At 44.1% G+C, this 23,230-nt stretch overlaps 1 protein-coding gene across 6 annotated transcripts in view; it reads right to left on the bottom strand.

The window, feature by feature from the left end:
* Positions 1-23,230, bottom strand: part of ERBIN (erbb2 interacting protein) — a 766,777-nt gene that overhangs the window by 370,605 nt on the left and 372,942 nt on the right. For all 6 annotated transcript variants that reach the window (XM_069222872.1, XM_069222909.1, XM_069222899.1 and 3 more), the window contains one exon: positions 15,070-15,267. In XM_069222872.1, the coding sequence (XP_069078973.1) occupies positions 15,070-15,258 (189 nt within the window). In that variant the 5' untranslated portion in view covers positions 15,259-15,267. The remainder of the gene's footprint in view (positions 1-15,069; positions 15,268-23,230) is intronic.

The raw sequence follows: 23,230 nt of genomic DNA, 5'->3' as shown, positions 1-23,230 counted from the left end.
CTGTGGCTTTCCTTGACTGTATTAGCTTTCCTGCTTTGGATTGGGTTTGTCATCACATTCCTTTTGCTAATACATGGTCACTTTCTTCCTGAAAAATTAACAGTTGAACTGGTGGATGAGGTCCTAAAACCAAATTTTTCTTCTCACAAGGTCCGCAGAGACTTGTCTTTTATGAACATTTCAGCCATACCAATTCCAGATGGGATTGTTTGGGATAAAGTAACACTCAATATATATAGCCTCACAGAGGTCATCCAAATACTATATGTGTTTTAACTTTCAATAAACAATATAATAATACCCGGAGTTGTGTCTGATGGTTGGGATGTGAAAACGGTTGATTCTATGATGACTGAATTGCAATATTATACTGTATTTGAAAAAGAAGATGTTTATCAATCTAAAGAGAATTATGGTGATATGTTTTGCTATAATTATTATGGGCACCATTTCATCCATAGAGCAAGCGGCCCAAAGACTGTTTTTAATTATACACAATGGGAACGTTGTCCGACTCCAACACAAGGGAGTTCAAAAACATATTCTGAAAAGTTTACATATTTTTGTGGGCACGATGTTAAAAATGCTGAGTCGTATTATTTTAAATTGCCACCTACAGAAAACATATGCATACTATTGACAAATATAAAATTTATATATTCTGATTCCGTTGTTTCCCAGTTGACTATAGAAGCCTATGAACATTGGCTGAAGTCAATTGACATACAAAGTGTGTGGGGAACTAGACATTGGCAAATACGGGGGAAGGAAGCTTTATTTAGAACATGCATGATACCTGTTCAAATAATATTTTTAGATGAAACTGTACAACAAACAAGTTGTTTAGGCTTAGCAAAGATTAAGGAATTGAACACGCCCAGTATACCTGCCCCTGCAACATTTTATAAATGGCAAAAATATATAAATGCAAATGAAGATCAACTCAATGAATGGGTCCAGAATGGCACATTTAATGTTTCACTGACATGTCCTGGCGGGTGGTTATTGTGGCCAATAGATACCAATGGGTGTCATAAACGTTTTATAAACTCCACTGGAGTTTTAGAACAAGCAGGCCGGACCCTCGCTATATATCGTCCGAACATGCAGTATAGTAACAACATACAGTGTATGGAAACTGTCAGCAATGGTTAAAGACTACCTCACTAGACGCGGTTAGAGAACACCTCAGTGTCCTGTCTAATAACGCTGACTTACAGGACTTCCTGTTAGGCCCCAAAAAACAAAGCAGAAAACGCTTCTTATATGAAGTATATAATGAAATCGGGAAGCTTGCACAACAAGAAGCTGATGCCCGGTTAAGGGGAATAGGCCAGGAAAATTTAAAGAAGGCATTAGCTGTTGTAGATAATGGGATTAATACCCTGTCCGACCGGATATACACCTTAAATAACATTGTCTTTTCTGCTTTAGACATTATACAAACAGATATGTCTTCTTTACATCCTGGACAGAGTCAGCTAAGGTCCATTATGCAGTTGGGTTGGACACTTCAAACACTGAAGGCGGGTCGCGTTCCCTGACAACATGTCAGCGCCAGGGAAATATTTTCTTCTTTTAATTTGATGCAACAACAACAACTGATGACTAAGAAAGAAGCGACTTATATCATGCTAAACATCGAGAAATTAGAAAAGTTGCCTTTTACTGTGGCTGAAATACCATCTGCTGAGTGGTTAATACACGGGGTCATTAATCTGCCTATTTCCACACTACAATTCACCTCCTGTTTAAAACACATTCCGGTATGCAGATATGAAAAGCTGGGAGATAGTTACATTTATGAGGTGTGGGAGCTACCCTTTGCATACAAATGTTTTAGTGGCATGAAAGAAGTCTTTCTTAGCTGTAGTGAATGCGAGACTTCTGCCAGCCATTCGATGGTTTGTAAACAGCTGTGTAACACGTCTACAGCAAACTTGGCTTGTTATCTGAAGTTAGTTCCAGTCCCCTTGATTAGACCTACGTTCCAGGTGCTTTCAAACGGCAGCTATGTCCTCCTCAATGGTGAAGACTGTTGTGGGATGCGAGCCGGAATAATTTATGTTGGTCTCTAAGATTGTTACATGCTGCGCGAACTTACTTATTCCTCCCACTAGAATAAAAGAGGTAGCGGACATTTGGCCTCCCATTGCTACTTCTAATGTGAATTTTGACAAGCTGCGCAGACTCAAGGCTTTATTGTTTCAAAAACATGTGGCTCTTACATCTGCACTCAAGACCTAGTCACTTCAGGTGGCAAGGTCATCAGCAGCGAATACAGTCCCTTTTAAGGACTAATTTTCTGAGATGCTTTGGTGAACTCGTGGGACAAATATTTAATGCATCCAGTACTACTGGAATCGCAAATTTCTTTTAGCTGTTGGCTCTGGTTTCGTTCACACCTTCTCCATTTTCGGTTTAATACCATCAGCCATCCACTCAATAGTCTCCAGTATTTTCGGGGGATTTCCAATACCTTTGGCTATAATAGTTGGCGTTTTGCTGTTGCTATTTTTTTATGCGCAATAGCTTTCCCACCGCAAAAAGAAGGGATGAAAGCGCTCCCATCAGCGCATCTGTGTTGTGAACGCATGATGGAGTATTTTGGAGCAACACTCCTGGAGCAATTGGAGTGGGACTGGTCCTTGTCATTCAGACCGGTTTTGCATTGTGTGCAGCCCGTGTTTCGGTGCCTTTCGAACATACACTGGAAGTTTGCCTTTCAACGCAGGGCTTGCTTTCATTGGACACCGATCTGTTGATGTTCTCATTGAGGGCTCATTACCAGACATGCGCATTGAGAGTGCATTTGCTACAGGAAGCTACTTATGAGTTGCCCTTCCTGGAGGATGTGGCTCTTAACTCATCATTGGGTGCACCACGGAAAGCCGCCTTGGCTGAGGCTCAGGCTATGGAGCACAACTGCTCCTTGGTCCTTCTCGGCGATGCCTTTCCAACTTAAACACTTGCCGAAGTGGAAGATTTCCTGTCCTCCATTGTCCTGGAATTGATTGGAAATTCTAAAAATAACTCTGTCTCTTGAAATTCGGTCCTTTCTATGCCACATGTTACCAGTTTTAAATTGTCCTTTTATGCGCTCATGTGTCCTTTTAACTTGTCAATATTTTTTATATATAGGTTGAGACTCCTGAGATCTAAAATTGGTCTTAGTGTTTTGCCTTTTTGGGAATAAGGAAGTACAGGGAATATACTCCTGTTCCTTTTTGTTGATGAGGTACTAGTTCTATGGCTTGTTTTGTCAATAGTGCCTGCACCTCTGTTTGTAACAGTGTTAGATGTTGCGATTACAGTTTGTGCGCTCTTGGGGGAATATCTGGAGGAAGATGTGTGAATTCTATGCAGTAACCATGTTGGATAATTGATAGGACCCATGTGTCCGTAGTTATGTTTGACCATTGATTCTGGAACATTCCCAGTCTTCCTCCTACTGGGGATGTGTGTTGGAGGAAGGGTGATGGGCAAGTCACTGCTTGGTATAAGTGGCCTGCTTTGTGGCTTAGAATTTTCCCCTGGACCTTGGGAATTGTCCCCTGAATGACCAACAAAACCCCCCTCTCATATACTGTGATTGTTAGGAGGATTTTGCTTGAGAGGTAGATGTTTCTGATGACTGTGGTCTAAAACCTCCCCTATATTGCAGTTTTTTTTAATGTCCCTCTGTATTGTGAAGAGTAGAGCGCTCCCATTGCTTTGGCCGTATCCGAGTCCTTCTTCATCTTTTCAATGGCCGTGTCTACTTGTGTGCCAAATAGCTGTTGCTGATTGAATGGCATATTAAGGACAGCCTGTTGAATCTCTGGTTTGAAGCCTGAGGATCTCAGCCAAGCATGGCGTCTAATTGTTACTGCAGTGTTCACTGTTCTTGAGGCAGTGTCGTCAGAATCTAAAGCAGATCGTATCTGATTATTAGATATTGCTTGTCCCTCCTCTACCACTTGCTGGGCTCTTTTCTGGAATTCCTTGGGGAGATGTTGGATGATATCGCTCATCTCGTCCCAATGAGCTTGGTCATATCGTGCAAGAAGGGCCTGAGAGTTTGCTATGCACCAATGATTGGCAGCTTGTGACGCTACTCTCTTTCATGCTGCGTCGAACTTCCTACTCTCCTTATCTGGAGGTGGCACATCTCCAGATGACTGCAAGTTGGCTCTCTTTCTCGCAGCTCCAACCACTACAGAGTCCGGGGGCAGCTGTTGTGTGATGAACACTGGGGCCGACAGTGGTGGCTTGTATTTCTTTTCCACCCGCGGTGTAATGGCTCTCCCTTTCACGGGCTCCTGAAAAATTTGTCGGCATGTTTAAGCATGCCTGGGAGCATAGGAAGACTCTAGTAGGAACCATGCGTTGTGGACAAAGTATTAAAGAGAAAATCGTCCTCCAATGGCCCTGTATGCATGCTCACATTGTGGAATGCGGCAGCCCTAACCAAGACTTGAGTATATGAGGTGCTATCCTCGTGTGGAGAGGGATTCGAAGGATAGCACCTTGGGCTATTGTCCGACACAGGGGGATCGTAGGGGTCCCAGGGGTCTGTATCCTCTTGCGACTACACAGTGTGTGTGGGTGACTGTGCAGTGGGCGTTGCAATAGGTGACACTATTCTTTGCGGAGAATGTGGAGGAGAAAGTTCTGGTGAAAAATGGAGTGACGGAGATTTTTCTCTGGGTACTTTAGCCTTTGGCTGTTCAGTGTCTGTCCGCCCTTGGAAAGCTAGTTTCCTTTTGAATTTGAGAGGAGGTGCAGTTTGGATCTTCCCAGTATCCGTATGGATCTGTATCCTTGCCTGTGTTTCATCAAACTCCTCCATTTGAAGTTCCTCCCCAAATCTGTGTCTCTCTGTTAGTTGTTTTGAAAGTCAATGTTCCTCGGTGTACAAGGCTTTTTTCTGCTCCGAAGCCGTTTTATTCGGCACCGAAATGCCCATGCTGACGGTAGGCCTCGGCTCCGAAAGACTCTTTCGAGGCTTCGTTGACTCGACGAGTCGATGTCGAGTTTTCTCGGCTTGAGTCCGCAGACTTCGGCACGATTTTGGCCTTTTTCGGTGCCGAAGGTGTTTCTTGGTCACCCCTTGATTTTTTATGGGTTGAGCCATGGCCTTCCGGCAGTGGCGTCCCCGAGGCCTTATGTTTCTTAAACTGACTGTGGGCTTGGGTCGGGGCAGGCGTACTCACTTGTTGGCCTGCTGTAGGTGGTCGGTCTGCGTAGGAGTCGTCCGAGTCCGAACCTTGGATGGAGATAGCCATCTCCTCTTCTTCGACGTCGAGGTGCTCTGAACTTTTCAACGCCGTTTGCATCCGCCTCGCCCTCCGATCCCTCAAGGTCTTCTTCGATCGAAAGGACTTGCAGGCCTCGCAAGTATCTTCTCTGTGGTCCGGTGACAAACACAGATTACAGACCCGATGTTGGTCTGTGTATGGATACTTGGCGTGGCACTGTGGGCAGAAACGGAAAGGGGTCCGGTCCATTAGGCTTCAACGTTTTCTGTGGTCAGGCCGACCAGGCCCCGGCTGGGCGCAGAAGCCCCGAAGGGCCACCGAAACTGTGTTTCGCCGGTGTCGATGCAAGATTTTTCCCGATCGAAAACAATACTGACGTTTTTGGGTGATTTTAGTCTTTTTCCGATTCGAATACACAGAGCGAAGAGGACCACGTCCGAACCCGATGGCGGAAAGAAAACAATCTAAGATGGAGTCGATGTCCATGCACAATGGAGCCGAAAGGGAGGAGTCACTCGGTCCAGTGACTCAAAAAGACTTCTAACAACTTGTAACACTCCGAGCCCAACACTAGATGGCAGGAACAGTGCACAGCATGTGTATCTGCAGCTACACATGCCATCGAACATTTTATATATATATATATAGATATATAGATATATATATATATCTATATATCTATATATATATATCTTAGGTTGAGTTTTAGTGGCTTTTATGTATATTGAGGCTTTGAACCACCTGCAACGGACAAGCGGAGAGTGTTGTGTAGCCATTTTAGTTATAGCTCCATGCACAATCTTTTAACATACTAGGCCTGCCGCTGTGCACTTTAACCTATATTTATTTTATTCGGCCTCACTTTATTATTGTTACAGTAGCCACTTTTACGGTCTTGTTTTATTTTCTCTCTATCTGACTGTTTTTGCTTAGGCCAGCACTCTGTTCTCAAACAAGACATTCTTGCTCACTCTGTGCTTCTTCCAAGGCAGCAGTAAGATAGGTTGCCGGTGAAAGTGATATAAGTTTAGTTTCTGACACTCATAGAAAATACACATCCTTACGTAGGGACATTTTCACAGAACATTAGCTGTTTTATTTTAAAAACATTTCCCTGTTGCTTACACATTAGAGGGAGATTCCAGCCTGAGAACCACGACTGTATGCTGATTGCTTCGCAACAGCTGCTAATGCAGACTTCAGGCCTTTGCTCAGGTATGGGGGATGATGTCTTCCTAGGGGAACCTGAAGGGTAGAATTAGAGCTTAACATGCTGTGCTCTATTATAGCCTAGGTAGGAATTGATCTATTGACTTTAGTGACAATATGGTAGCATTATTTCTATGCTTTACTCTCCTTGTCACAATTTTAATCTTCTCATGCTGTATCGTCCTGGTTATTGTAGCCCACGCTTTGCTATCTAAGATGCAGTCGTTTCATTAAAAGCATTATTGAAACATATACTGCCTCTGTTTGTCATTGTGTATGTGAGACTAATGTAAGTGAGAGAAACTGATGAGACCTGGGTGACCACAGCTTCCCTGAGAAACGAGTTATGTCATGCGCTTGGCTGCCCAATCATCCCTGCCCTTGGGTAGAGATAAGGCACTGCTAGCAAGCCGGAGCAGAACCCGCATTGGAGCGACAGGTGTCACTCAGTCTCCCTGCCTTCAGGCGATTCTGCCACTCGAAATCCAGTAGTCTCATTAGAATAATGAGAGCCTACGCGACATGGCAGAATCGCTAGCGGTGTGGGAGACTGAGTCTGAACCACTACAGCTGACACGTGTCGCTCCCACCCGGGTTCTGCTCCGGCTAACTAGCAGTGCCTCATCTCTACCCAAAGCAGGGATGATTGGGCAGCCGAGTGCATGACATAACTGGTTTCTCAGGGAAGTCATTGTGTTGGGGCACTGTGGTGTGCCGACCATGTCTCTCTCGAAATCTCCTTGAGCGAAACCCCAAAGTTCACAGCCCTATAAGCACATGACTAGACAACTCTGTTTATGCGCTCTACAAGACCAGTTGCTTGTATGGAAATCCACAGACCCTTCAGAAATTATGTATTTTTCACTGAAACAAACTGCACTCCATTGTCCATACCTAGGGCTTCAGGAACACACTGGCATGCAAATTTGTCCTTTAAGAAATTAATTACCATGTGGGTGCTCACTACATTCACATACCTTATCACCACCCACTTGGTCATGGTTATCAACTAACAACAACATACAATGCTGCCTCTTGATGTAACAATCCAATTGGGCCCAATATATCCAAATTCAGCTTCACCCGCGGTTCGCAAGGGACAACCACAGGAGATAACGGTGTAGTATGAATTACTGTGCTCTGGTCATTCTTTGCACATTGACAACAAGCTTCGACTACTCTCTCTACCCAACAATCTAGATTAGACCACCAATATACTTTCCCTATGTTTGATTTAGTTAGAATCCTTTCCAGATGCCCCTCATGACACAAATTTACAATCTCTCCTCTTAAGTGCTTCAGTAGAATAATATGTGCAAATCCATCTATCATACTCAATTCCTCCTTCACATTCCTATACCTTCTAAGAGCATCTGGAATGTCCTTAACTATCAAATTACTACATAATTAGGCAATGTACTCAACTTCTCATCACAATGTTTTGCACATTTCCAATCTTTCCTAGAAATCACCTTTTCCTTCACCCATGTCACATGTATAGCAGGATCCTCCTCCTTCCCACTGCAATGAATGTGAAAACTAGATAGGCAATAAGCAGCAAGATTCTCTTCAAACCCCCTCCGCCACCAGGAAAATATTCCACCTGGAAACTTTAATCAGTAAAACCTTCAACCCATTTTCCGATTCTTGGTGACAAAATGGCATTATCTCTAAACACAAATACCTGTACACGAGGACAATGATCATATCTTACCACAAACTGTAAACTGCACAAATAAATTCTGAAAGTTGCCTCACCCAAGCCACGGCTTAAGCTTCCCACTCTATGAAAGAATAGTGTTCCTTTGCTCCCCTCGAGGAATGCGTATCAAACACTAATACTTTCTCGTAGCCATCAACACTCTTGGATTAAATAGCTCCCAAACACATGAAACTAGCATCCGTGGTCAGATATAGTTCTTTTACAGGTGTTACAATTCCCCAAAGGCTGGTAATTTATCAATGGATGATTTAACCAAACAGAAAGCCTCCTCACAATCCTTTGTTCAACTGAAAATTGTCCCCTTGTTACGTCAATTTCTTTATGGTTGAACAACACTGGCAAAATTGGCAATGCATTTTGAGCAAAACTCCGCCAATCCTAAAAATGCTCTCACTTGTTCACAGTCACTAAGAGTGGGCGCATCAATAATACTCTTGGCTACTTCCAGTATTGGAATTCTGCCTTCAGCAGAGGCAGTGTGTACTAAATATGTGACAACCGTAACCTAAATTTGAAACTTTGTCTTCTTTCCAACATACCAGATTACTGCAATTTCTTAAGTACACATTCCAGAATACTGTAATGATCTACCTTGTCCTTTCCAAACACCAATATATCACCTTGGAAGAAAAGAACCTGGAGTATCCCTTTCAAAATCCTTTTCATTATCCTCTGAAAACACACAGCCGCAGAAGCTAGTCCAAACAGCCTTCCAAAAACCTGTAGGCACCGAATGGTGTTACAAACTAGGTGAGACACCTAGATTCAGCATTAAATGGTACATGATGATACGCTCAAGCCAAGTACATGCTACTGAACAACTTAACACCCTGAAGTGCTTCTAGGGTTTTAGTGATGTTGGGGAGCGGTTGGCAATGCACCCAAATATGTTTGTTGAGACCTCTAAGTTCTACACACATTCTTATTTTTTTCCTGCCATCCTTGGATGAAAGATCCACCGGAGCCAACAACTCCGAGGACTCGATCTTATCTAACAACCTCTGGAGTTCAGCCTTGAGTGGGACAATCAGATTTGGGTTTTTTCTTACACACAGTGCACCACATTACTCTTGAGCAAAGGTTTATGGTCAAATCCATGCAGCTACCCTAATTCTTTCTCAAATAATTCTGGAATCTTGTGAACTAATTCAAAATAACTCTCCTTATTAGACACCAACATCATAAGCTTGGGAGAGTTTGGTTTGAGAGTTATGCTTATATTCCCTTGGTGTTGCAATCCAAGTAGACTGTCATCACACTTGGCAATATAGACCTTGCCCACAATTTCTCCTATCTTTATATTGGCTCCTCATACCCAATACAGCAATCCTAGCTCAACTATACCAAATAGGATTGGTAACAGATGGTAATTCCTTAATGTTATGGTATATGTATTATTATAGTGCAGTATCACCTGTGATGGTATCCTAGTGCATAATGTTGTCCCCACCAACAATGTTGTAAGGCAAACCCGAAGCCATCAAGATAGCCAATTTCTTGTCACCAACCATTAATTCATTTTCAGGCATAATCAAACAATCCCTGTCAATCTCTCCAATATCTTTCATAATTCCCATTGCCTTGCTTGATTTATCAGTTAGATTGTCAGACAGATCATCTACTGCATGCATCTCCCACATCTGCACACTATGGCATACTGGCCCCTTTTCCAGCATTTCTCACAGACAGCATTTCTGGCATAAAACCCATGGCTATTAGAGATATGCACAGTGCTACCACATCTATAGCACTTGGAATTGTCCCTCCTAATCATCACCATTCCTCAGAGTAAAAGTCTCATTTTTTTCCTTTCTGACAACCCATTACCCTCCATGCCAGATTTATTTTTCACCCCTTAATATGTTAGGAGATTGACTGTCACAAAATCCCCAAAAGTCACATTGATATGTTCTCCATGGCTTCCACAATGCAAATGCTTCCTTAAGACTAGGAGATCCTTAGCTAAAGCTTTTTCCTGTACCAATTTGTTGCTAGTGCACCTCACTAATTGGACTCTGAGGGGAGAATCAGTAAGTGAGTCAAATTTAGAAGTGTGAGCTAGAATATTTTAAGAAGCAACATAGTTACCAATGTTTTCAGTTTCACCTTGGAATCTAAAGATAAGTGCTGTTCAAACATCACTACTGACATTTCATAAACATCCCTAGGTTCCCCATTTGATAAGCATTGTCAATTCATCCAAACTGTTATATATGTTCTTTCCTTCCAGTCCTAACTTATGTAACAAAACTCCTTTCTAGTTGCAAAAAAAACATGCACCACCCTGAATATGAATCAAATCATTGTGTCCACTGTTTCCATAGAAGCACAGGATCACCTTTTTCTGACAGGAAAACAGATGCCTAATACATATTTGCCATTGCTATTACGGACTGACAACAGAGATAATGTGTGAAGAAAAAAATAGATTAATTGAAGAACAAGTAATGTAGCAAAATTATCCACAGTTTGGTTGAAATCAATAATGTTAATGGTGGTCGCCTTGACAAAATAAGAAAGGTAATGAGGAAGAAAAACAGGATAATAATACGAATAATTTCTTCTGTTAAAGGGAAAAAATTGTCACAGCACCATGAATATTTAACCGTAGAAGTCAATGCTCCTACCAATGTACGCTACTGAGATCAGTAGGTAATCCGTTTAGAGAACAAAATAATCCACAAAGCTGACAAGAGAGGATCCGCAACAATAGTTCCAGTGAACTATCCTGTTTTAGGATGGCGCCCAATGTCCTGACATCCCACATCTCAATGACACAAGATACCAGTGCATGCCAGAACTGGAGCTCCTAATAGGAACCCAATGAAATGACAGGATGTCACCAAACGGCACCCCAGGATGCACTGTTAGAAAATTCAAACGAAAATAACCTTGTTTTCATACATCTGGTAAGCAACTGCAATCCGTGCATTCAGCATATAGCAATCCTAATTTGCAGAAAGTCCTACTTCCAAAGTTAAAAATAGAGATCTGTGCGCGATCTAAATTTCATTCCTTGTACTGATGTGAACCAAGAGAGATACAGCAAACAGTGCTGCGTCCATGCAAAGCCAGCAATCCTGGTAATCCTATATATCCAGCTGCAGCACACTTACTTGTAGATAAGCTCATACATTCCAATATGTGGTCACAATCTGTGCAAACATATCTGCAAGCCACAACAAACATGAAGACAGCTACAGGAGGGGCTGGGGAGCTAAAGACTACTGAGCGGGGGAAACGTTAATGCCTAAGTAGCAACCAGGAGAGGAGGGAAAGGAGGGGGTTGAGGAAAAAAAAAATTTAAAAACAGACCGGTGATGTGGAAGTAGTAATGGATGATATGAGGAAGAGGGACCAACACAGTGCGTTGGAGGCAGGTACTTGAGGGGAAGCAGCACACGGGAACACCAAGAAAACGCATGCACTACCATGGAGTGTTAAAAGATAGTTTCCTGAAAGATAAAAGTGGAAGGATATCATTATCCAGTCAAAAGGAAAGTGACAAAGCTATGCTCCAGGAAATGCACAAACACAAGAAGAGGAATGGGAGTCACTGAATAAGAAGTAATTGAGCCTGACAAGAAAGCCAAGAAATAGTAATCATTAAGATGACCCAAAGCCCACTGTAAATGTTAGTACTGTCAACAGTAGTTCTTCTGACAACAACTGTAGGCAAGATATAAAGAGGCCAACATGGATCACTAAAAGTTGAGCACAATAATAAAGCAGTTAAAAACTGAAGAAAAACACTACACCCCTTTAAACCCCAACTGTGGGTAGTTGGACAACAGCTGTAAAGATGTACTCTGCAATTTTATTGATATATCAAACTAATGAAAGAAGTGTAAGGAAAGGCAAATTCAGAAATCTGTTCACTTGTCTTTACCTTAGTAGTCACACCAGTCAAGATTCAAAGAGTGGGAATCTCCCTAGATAGTATGGTGACATGAATGGAAATTATCTTGAATAAAATGTGTGTAAAAGTGGTCATGAGTATTAGTGCTCACTCTGGAACTGGAGGGTCCGGCTCAGGATCCAAAGTGCATATATTGTCCTGTACACCAGTAAAAGCCATTAACAGAAGTCCTGCAAGGATGGCTAACTTCTTCGGATTGGCCAGGGAATAGCACAAAAGATGGTGGGTCAGTGCCAAATGGAGAGAATGGCATTTCTCCCAGTACCTGGACATTATACTAATTGCTGAGCTGTATTATTTGATGGTTCTGGTGGATGAAGACAATGCTTTCATCGCTGAATGTAGAGTCCAGTTCATCACTGACAGAGAGAAAAAAACTAGTCAAAATCACATCCAGGGGTTGGCAAAATGGGGCACAAGCACAAAGAACAGCCAACTACAATCTATATGATCCTAGGACAGAGGCAGGACGATATCAAGAAGAGAGAAAATGTGAATAGAGGCTATGTTTTAATGTATGCAACAACTCGACAGTGAATTCAAATGTATTAAGTCAAGACTTTGGAGGAACAGTCTTACAAAAAACAAAAACAAAAAAAAACAGATCCTGGCCCGCCTAATCGAGACCAGCACCAACCAAACCAGCTTGTTACTATCGTCAGAGAGTTTGCCCGCCTGCCAGCTGTCGAAAACTCCACCACTCCCATCCCCCATAGGAACTCTGCTAGGCCCTCTCTGACCACTTTCACAACAAGATAGAGACCATATATCGAAACTTCGACTCTCAACCCCCAGAACTCCCCAGCATCTCATCTACCACCACTGACGACAACCTGCTCGCCGCATGGGAACAGGTCAGTGCACTGACCACGGCCACAATCATGAGCTCCATCCACTTGGGAAGCACCCAGCAAACCGTGTCCCTGCAGAATGTTTAACCTTGGAAAAGACTAGATCAGCAGCCAGCTTACTACCTTGCTCACTACAGCTACTTTTCTAGAAGCCTGAGATCGGATCCCTCCTCAAGAAACCCTCTGCAGGCCAAAGCCCATCTCTCTGCTCCCGTTCCTTGCCAAAGTCCTGGAGAAGGCCATCAATCTCTAACTCACTGAGCACCTGTAGAGAAACAACCTTCTAGACCCAACCAAATCAGGCTTCAGAGCCAATCATAGCACTGAGACAGCTCTAATCACCTCAAAGGACGACATCCTTGCTTTACTCAACAGGCGGGACATAGCTGCCTCGATCCCGCTCAACTGCTCCACAGCCTTCAACACCATCTCCCACCACACACTCAACCGACTACCGATTGGGATCACTCAGGACTCGCTCAGGTGGATAGCATCCTTCCTCAGAGGACGCACCCAGAGAGTCTGTCTCCCCCACTTTCACTTTGCAAGCCAAGCACACCATCTGTAGCGTCCCCCAAGGCTCATCACTCAGCCCAACCCTCTTCAACATCTACACAGCACCACTAGCAGACATCATGAGAGCGCACAACTTCAACATCATCTCCTATGCCAACACGCAGCTCGTCCTCTCGCTCTCAACAGACCCCACCCGAACAAAGATCAACTTCCACAACTGTATGAAGAATGTATCCGTCTGGATGAGGGACAACGGTCTTAAAGCTCAACATGGACAAAACTTTGGTGCTTATCTTTGGCAGACACGCAACCCTCTGGAATGACTCCTGGTGGCCATCAGACCCGTCTCAATATCACGCCCGGAACCCCAGCATCATCCTCAACAGTGAACTCTTCATGAGACGAAAGGTCAACACCGTCTCCTCAGCCTGCTTCCACAAGCTCTGCATGCTACACAAGATTTTTAAATGGCTCCCCCTCAACACAAGGAAGACAGTGATGCAGGCCATCATCAACAGCCAACTATACTACGGCAACACACACTATGCAGGCACCACCTCGGAACTCCTGCAGCAACTCGAAACAATCCGAATGCAGCTGCCAGACTGATTCTCAACCTGACTATGAGAACCCACATCACACAGCACTTGAAGGACCTCCACTGGCTCCTGATCCATAAGAGATGTCTTTTCAAGTTCCTAACCTATGCCTACAGAGCCCTCCATAATCTAGAACCAACCTACCTAAACCACCGCCTTCACCCCCACCATGCCCAGGAACCTCTACTCCGCATACCTCACCCTCGCAGAAGTACCACGCATACGCCGATGCCGCACAGGAGGTCGCTCCTTCTTCCACCTCACTGCTAGGGCCTGGAATGCTCTCCCCTCCACTTCTGCACCATAGCTGACCCACTTCAGAAAGGAGCTGAAACATGGCTCTTCAAATAACACCTGTAGCGAGTGCCTTGGTACACTCTGGTGATAAGCTGTGCTAGACAAATACTGACTGACTGATTGATTGATTGAGAAAGAAAAACGGTCAGTAAAAAAAAAATGGAACTGAGTTGGGCATGCAGCAGACAGAGGCAGTAGGCTAGCCTTGCACTGAATGGGCACAACAATAAAGAGGCTAAACTTGATTGAGCTAGATGGGCACGCAACATTCTAATTTAAATCGGCTCTGTTACTTTTCACCAGCTGGCACTAGTCACCCAAGCTAGGAATAGAATAGAGCAGAGTACTTTCACTTTATTGCAACATGCATTGTTTGATATCTTTGGTGGCAAAGGCTAACTTTCAAACATGCAAGAAAATTGTGAAGTGCTGTAATTTATACGAGAAAAAGGAAACTGGACTAACACCATATGTTCACCAAGGGTGCTCACAGTGCATGTACATATCAACTTGTAAGCTACTGTATCAACTTAAGTTACGTTTTTCATGAAGGTGTAGTGGGAATAGAACTAAAATGGACTTCTATTGAGTTCATGGAGAAAAGAATACAGAACAGTTTTAACGGGATGACTCTTCTGATGCTGGCAGAGAATATCTGTAGGGAACATTTTTTAGTAAAAACAAATAAAATGGATCCCAGTTTAGAAATACATACCTTAGGAAGCTCTTCAATCTGATTAGCATCTAAATAGAGTTCTTCCAAGGTCTTCTCAAAAGTAAAAATCTCCTTGGGCACTTGTTCCAAACTACAGTGAGAATAATCAAGTGTTGTAACCGTCTCTTCTTCCCCTCGTAAGCAGCGACATGGCACCAATCGCACAAACAAGTTTCGTTTTGTTGTCATTTTCAGGCACTACGAAGAAAAGAAAACCACAGATGCATTATTATCAACGCAACAGCATGAAGTAGGCATGCAGAGGGTAAACAGGCATGCTTCTGCAGGATTCAAGTTCTTGCACTACCGTTGTGTCTTTGTGATGCTGCTGCCATGAAAGAACAACACACAGGCACCAATGTCCACCAGAGAATCACTTCACAAGTCCGGGAGCATAAGAAAAGGTCACGTGACGTTTTAGAATCCCTTGGAAAAAACACTCAGAATATATAATCAAAGAAAAGTTTACAACAGGAAAGCAAATTCCATCAAGAACACAGACTTGTTTCTGCAGGATGTGCGATTACTATCAGCATGTGTACTATGAGCATGAAACTGAACAGGTCTAAACATTCGGGTGCAGTAAAGCGGGTATGTAAAAAAATAGCAACTATTTCCAGAAATTAAGTGGTTTACCCCAGATTGGCTGAATGTGATGCAACTTTGAGACTGCATTGAACTCCGCTGCACTCTTGACACTGCACTAGTAGATCAAGCAGATTTTAAAAAGGTCACAAGGCAGTTTTAAAACACAGTACTGCAAATATATTGGCTCGATATGTTACATAGCGAGGTCCTATTAGGAACTTTTGAAATAAGGTAATACTTAAAATGAGCCAAAGTCATCAATAGAATTATTCCTTTATAAAGGAAAATAAAAGTATATACAAATCAGAGACTTTCTGCGCAAGGTATAAAGAGTGGGGTACAAATGGGTCACTTTTTTCTCCAACAGAGGAAAGCATGTTACTCAGAAATATGATGCCACCACACAAGTAGTACCCATCATTACTGATGCGTCGCAGTGTCAGACAGAAAGCACCCATCACAAATTCACAGAATATAGAATTAAAAGTAATGTGCCAATGAAAGTGACAGAAAAATTCCACAAAATATTTGTATTCGGATTACTTTGCCACTATTATGACCGTTAAAGTCACAATACCCAACGAAGAGGGTCATCAGTTACCTTGACGAGACAACCTCCCCATCACTTAACTCGCCACACATAATCAGCTTATAGACTAGCGAGTACTGAATCCTGGTTCATCAGTAATTCTGGCTTCTTAGCTACTGTACATAGAAAGCCAACTTATCAATTATGTCCATAGAAAGCCTACACACCGATTGATACCCAAAAAATTCCTGCTAAGGAGTTACATGCTAGTTCTTGTTAAACTGCATCTAAACTCAACTCCTGCTTCAACTAGACTCTAGGAGACCGTCCTTCTGAAACCAACTTGAGAGTGTGACAGTGTAACAGCAGGGAAGAGTTGTAAATATCATGGTGCGTACAGCTTTGGAGAAACAAAGACAGGAACACTGCATGCTAAGAAGAGCATAAGACTCACAACTGTGAATATGGCTTTCCCTAAATCATATCCCTGGAAATGATTTAAGGCAGTGGTACCCAACCTGTGGTCCGGGGATCCCTGGGGGTCCACAAAACCACCTCAGGGCGTCCGCGACTGCTTAAACCAATAAATAATATTACCAGATTAGGTCCCCAGCTTTCAGTAATGACTCAGTGGGGGGACTCCGTATTCCAATAATGATTCATTGGGGGTCACAGGGTTCCAGTAATGATAAAGTGGGGGACCACAGAAGTCAAAAGGGTGGGAACCACTGATTTATGGGGTTTGTTTTTGACATGAAAATGACCTTTTAACAGTTCCCTGTACTCTATGAGACCTTTTTACAATGGTCTGATATTTGTTAAGGAAAATCATTTCTGGAGGTTCACAACAAATACAAAAAATTGTTGTCTACTGTGTGCTGACTTTGTACCATTGTTTCGTCACCTGTGGCAATGTTCAGCTCCCTGACACTTTTCTGGAATGTATAGCTCTGTGATGAAGACAATAGCCAAATGGTCCATGTGTGATCATGCTGAGGAAGCACGGGGAAGATGAATGTCCAAGCAAATAGCAAACAAATATTATAACAGAAGCGGGCAGCGCATTTTTCTGTTCTCCTGACACTTCCTTATTAATGTTCTGCCCCTCCACCCCAAAACACAGTTGCCTTAACAAAATGCCAACAAGTGTGAAGGGAGGCACGCAAAAGATGATTTAGACTTAGCTTCCTATAGGACCGTGGACAGATGATGCACCATGTGATACCTGGGAAAGTTTGCACTTGGACATGTTTCTGTGAAATTTTAATCAAATGTATACCCAAAGGCGGAGAGAGAGTGGTTCACAGGCTTCCAGTACCCGGTTACTCGAACGTTCTCCCGATCACACTACACAGCACAAAAATGCACCAGGACATCAAGCAGAGGACACTACACAGCCTTTAATCTCATTCACCTGCATCTTATTCAACGTATTTCTTGCTCTTCTAGTGCTTGCCCTTTTTCGGCAGCATAACCTCTTTAGCATCCTTTTGCATGGATGACTTGCATTTTTTTCCATTTTGACTAAATCAGGAAACTACGATTTTCAGCACTCCATTGGACTGCATGTGCTTTCTAGGCCTCTCCCTTGTGCTGCTTTCCCTTCACATCCCTGTCTCCCCAGGCTCTTTTTGTAAAACCCCACACTCACCAAGCTTCATCTGTGGCTTCACCTGCTCCTTGCGACCCACGCAGATTTTTTCTAATACCCCACCTTCTATGTTGCATCTTTGACCATGCTTCCTTCAATTGTATCTGCTCTCTCAGATTACCCCATCTGCTCCACCGTTGATCCACTGTTGCCCCCCCACACTCCCCATCGCATTTTTTTAAGTTTATTTTTTTTTCCATGTTTGGTTGGCCTCGCAGCTGCAATCTGCTGCTCATTTCTAAATTAGGCAATTTCGCACACTTTTTTTTATTTATTTATAGTTTATTTACTGCATCAAGTGGAGCATCCGGCATCTTGGAACGGTTAATTAAATAGAATGCCTTTTGCAGCACTGTGATGCATTCATGCACATGCTTTATGTTGCATATACGCATGTATTCCTAGAGGCTTTTTTTCTTTACATATTGTCGAATCCCAATGTCAAGACCCCCTAGCTTTGCCAGTATTTCTTTTGCACAAGACTATGTTCTGCATTGCACTTCGCTAAGACATAGGGCTTCCTAGAGTATTCTAATAAAAACAAGTATAGTGTCTGTAGCTTCCCAAAATAGGCCCCTTTTGCTCAGATCAATAAGACATACATGTGGGCCACATAAATGCATTGTGTGCACACTACTCTTTGGATGACAACTTAAAAGAAGGTGAAAAATGCTGCCAAGTGATCATGTTTCTTCTATTCGGTCTACATTTGATTACCCTCCTTCCAACATTCAAGTGGGGTAATCGGTTTTCTAAAGTCCGGAAGAGATGAGCTAGGAATAAGTACAAATATCACTGGATTTAAGTACCAATAAACCTCCCCCAACCAAGTATGGCTACAGTAAAACGTCCTGCTGACTTCACAGACCTGGGATAGAGCGGTCTAGATGACATGCAGACTTTGTGAGAAGGATAAGGAAAATGGATGTACTCTTTCTGAACTTGATTGCAGATTTCCTAACTGAATCTTTGCATATTGAGAATGCCCTTTTGGGAGGCATGTGCCACCATTAAGTGGTATTGCATTGGTAATATAATAGAGCATGTGAAGTGAAGAGAATTTCCACACTAACTGAACTTCGTATAAAAGCTTCTACTTTACAACCACCCGAGACCACGGTATACTGTGTAACCTGCTTGACTACAAGCCGACATAAACAGTGCTACAAAAAGGATTGGAAGACGCCACAAAAGGATTTGCTACAATACTAAATCCAAGTGGGAAAGTAGATGCTTGAAAGAGGTCCTCCTCCTTTTGAGCCATGATTGAAGCAGTATATTTAGAGCTTGCAGCTGCTTTTGCGGCTTAGAGGAAGAGGTTCATTCATAAAATGTTATATGAAAGTGATGAATGAGGAACATAGGTCAATGTCTCAATGAGGTCATGAGGGAAGATTTTAGCTGGTATTGCAGGCCTTCTCAAAATGTATATTCGGAAGAGGCTTTGCTATTAAATGTGCCAGTAAATCTTGAAAAAAGAATTCCATATATTACTCATTTGAGAGAAATTCAGACTGCGTAAGAAATAAGAAACTTAAGTAGATGCGATCAGTTTAAAAAAAATAGAGTTTGCAATAAAGTATTCTTAAATGTCCACCACAAAACTTATTCTACAACATCTACTCTTAAAAATCAGACTTGGGCTGTCAGTGAGGCAACAATAGTCACACTGGTCAAGTTACAGTGATATTCCCAATTATTGGTACTGTGGTTTAATGGTTCATGATAATATTTTACATTTTTTGCTGGAGTTAGTTTTTTACGGAACACTGAAAAATGCACTATTTTAGCCAAAAGTTTATTGTGGAACGTCTATGAGGCTGTCTCTTAATTTTTCGAGGTGTCCCCGTTATCTTTGACAGCACTGAATTTTTTAAAAGCCAACTTAACATACATGTTCTTTATTATATGCGTTATGTTTGTATATGTTTTAATGTTGGTTGTTTTGATAATTAGAGTATGTACATGGGAGCCTGTTATTCCTTTATAGAAGCCGGGCTCTAATTTCCTTATTTATTACAAGCAACTTGTGACGTCTCTAGTCACCTGTAATGACAAAATGACTTAGGTGCTAAACTGTAATAAGTTATTACGGTTGAATTAGAACAATATGACTGCCGCCACCAGTCAAGATAACGGACATGTCATAGGGCATCGTTACTGCTGCAGTTTAAACAAAGCAAAGAAAACTGGCTTTTCATTCTTCTCAAATTATTTTTAATAAAAGGAACAGCTATGAGCAGAAAGGAGACTGAATGGAATATGTTATTTTTGTTGCATACTCAATGTAATTTGAGGAAAAATAAAAGATTTACATTTAGCTACACAGTGTGTGTTTCATAATTTGTTTATCTGACTCAGAGTATACTGATTTTAATATTTGTTTTGCAACAAATTAATAGCTATTTTGAGGTGTTTAATTTCACACTAGATCCAGCTTTATTCGTCACGCCTGCAACTGTACTTACTCATTTGCATAAAACACCAAGGACTTAAGTGGTGAGAGGGAAGGGTGATGGTGTTGTTATGAATATAAGGAATACAACTGGCACCTCAGAGTTTCATGACCTTCCAAAGGAACTCTTCTTTGGTCTCGTTCCACTATATGATGACGGAACTCCTCAGTGGCTTTCAGTATCCTTAATATACTACAGGGTATCCCATATATCAATCAATCAATCAATCAATCATATTATTTATAAAGCGCGCTATGTACCCGTCAGGGTTTCGAGGCGCTGAGAGGGGGGGGGGAGCGCTGCTGATTTAGCGGTCGAAGAGCCAGGTCTTGAGGAGCCTTCTGAATGCGAGGAGGTCCTGGGTCTGGCGAAGAGATGTGGGGAGAGAGTTCCAGGTCTTGGCGGCGAGGAAGGAGAAGGATCTGCCGCCGGATGTCTTGCGCTGGATTCGGGGTACGATGGCGAGGGCGAGGTTGGCGGATCGGAGTTGACGTGTTGGAGTGTAGAAGTTAAGTCTGGTGTTGAGGTAGGAGGGTCCGGTGTTGTGAAGTGCCTTGTGAGCGTGGGTCAGGAGTTTAAAGGTGATCCTCTTGTCTACCGGGAGCCAGTGGAGTTCCTTTAGGTGAGGGGAGATGTGACTTCGGCGGGGTATGTCGAGGATCAGTCGGGCGGAAGCATTTTGGATGCGTTGGAGTCGTTTGATGTCTTTGGTTGGTATGCCTGTGTAGAGTGCGTTGCCGTAGTCAAGTCTGCTGCTGACGAGGGCCTGGGTCACCGTCTTTCTGGTTTCTGTTGGAATCCACTTGAAGATTCTGCGGAGCATTCGAAGGGTGTTGAAACAGGAGGAGGAGACGACGCTGACCTGTTTGGACATGGTGAGGGCGGAGTCCAGGATGAAGCCGAGGTTTCTTGCGTGGCTGGCAGGGGTGGGCGGGGGTCCGAGGACGGAGGGCCACCATGAGTCGTTCCAGGCCGAGGGAGTGCGCCCGAGGATGAGGACTTCCGTCTTGTCGGAGTTGAGTTTCAGGCGACTGTTGTTCATCCAATCGGCGATGGATTTTAGTCCCTCGTGGAGTTTTGTTTTGGCGGTGACCGGGTCTTTGGTCAGGGAGAGGACGAGCTGGGTGTCGTCGGCGTAGGAGATGATGCTGAGATGATGTTGGCGGGCCAGTTGAGCGAGGGGGGCCATGTAGACGTTGAACAACGTAGGGCTGAGGGAGGATCCTTGGGGGACGCCGCAGATGAGGTTGGTGGCTTTGGAGCGGAAAGGGGAGAGACGGACTCTCTGCGTTCTGTCGGAGAGGAAGGATGAGATCCAGTGGAGGGCTTTGTCTTGGATGCCGGCTTCCTGGAGGCGGGTCAGTAGGGTGCGGTGGCAGACGGTGTCAAAGGCGGCTGATAGGTCGAGGAGGATGAGGGCTGAGGTTTCGCCGTTGTCCATTTGATGTCTGATGTCATCTGTGGCGGCGAGGAGAGCAGTCTCAGTGCTGTGGTTTCGTCTGAATCCGGATTGTGAGGGGTCCAGGATGGAATTGTCTTCGAGGAAGTGGGTGAGCTGAGTGTTGACGATCTTCTCGATGACTTTCGCTGGAAAAGGGAGGAGAGAGATCGGACGGAAGTTTTTGAGATCGTTGGGGTCGGCCTTGGGTTTTTTGAGGAGGGGTTGGATTTCTGCGTGTTTCCAGCTGTCCGGGAAGGTGGCAGAAGTGAAGGAGAGGTTGATGATCTTGTGGAGTTCGGGGGCGATGGTGGCGTTGGCTGAGTTGAAAACATGATGGGGGCAGGGGTCCGTGGGGGAGCCTGAGTGGATGGTGTTCATGGTTGTTATGGTTTCTGCCTCGTCCACGTGGGTCCAGGCGGTGAGGCGGCAGTCGCGGGAGGAGACGTCGGGGGTGGGGTCTGGCGGTGGACCGGTGTTGAAGCTGTCGTGGATGGTAGCGATTTTCTGGTGGAAGAAGGTGGAGAGGTCGTCGCAGAGTTTCTGGGAGGGCGGGATGTCGTTGGAGTTGGCTTTTGGATTGGAGAGTTCCTTCACGATGCTGAAGAGTTCTTTGCAGTCGTGGGCGTTGTTGTTGATGCGTTCGGTGAAGTGGGCGCGCTTGGCGATGCGGATCCGTTGGTGGTGTTCGCGGTTGGCGTTTTTGAGGGCGACGAGGTTGTCGGGTGTGCGTTCTTGGATCCATTTCTTTTTGAGCTTCTGGCAGATGCTTTTGGAGGTGGTTAGATCGTCTGTGAACCAGGCTGGTTTTTTCTTTCCTTGGATGGCGGTGGGTTTCTTGAGAGGGGCAAGGGTGTTGGCGCAGTCGAGGATCCATTGATGGAGGTTGATGGCGGCTGTGCTCGGGTCGGTTGCGTCGGGTGGAAGGTTGTTGATGAGGGTGCTGGTCAGTTGGTCTTGGGTGACTTTGCCCCAGCGGCGGTGGGGAGGTAGCTGGATGCGGTGTTGCTCTGTGGTTTTCTTATAGGTGAAATGGACGCAGTGATGGTCGGTCCAGTGGAGTTCGGAGGTGTGGCTGAAGGAAACGTGGTTGCTTGAGGTGAAGAGGGGGTCAAGGGTGTGTCCGGCGATGTGGGTGGGCGTGTTGACTAGCTGGCGGAGTCCGAGGTTGAGGAGGTTGGAGGTCAGTGATGCGGTGTTGACGTCGTTGGCATTTTCCAGATGGTAGTTCAGATCTCCCAGGAGGATGTAATCCGGGGAAGCGAGGGCGTGGGTGCTTGCAAGGTCGGCGATGGTGTCGCTGAAGGGGGCTCTTGGTCCTGGAGGGCGGTATATGAGGGTTCCTCTGAGGGTCGTGTTGGGGTCCGTGTGGATCTGGAAGTGGAGGTGTTCGGCTGTCTTGAGGGTGTCGTCCGAGTGGGTGTGGATTTTGAGGGTAGCTTTGTGAGCGATGGCTATTCCGCCGCCGATTCCGTTGGTTCGATCTCTTCTGGTGATTT

This window comes from Pleurodeles waltl, chromosome 1_1 (assembly GCF_031143425.1).
Source record: "Pleurodeles waltl isolate 20211129_DDA chromosome 1_1, aPleWal1.hap1.20221129, whole genome shotgun sequence".
NCBI classification, from domain to species: domain Eukaryota; kingdom Metazoa; phylum Chordata; class Amphibia; order Caudata; family Salamandridae; genus Pleurodeles; species Pleurodeles waltl.
The sequence above is the reverse complement of the archived record's forward strand: the minus strand, read 5'-3'. Positions and strand labels throughout refer to the sequence as shown.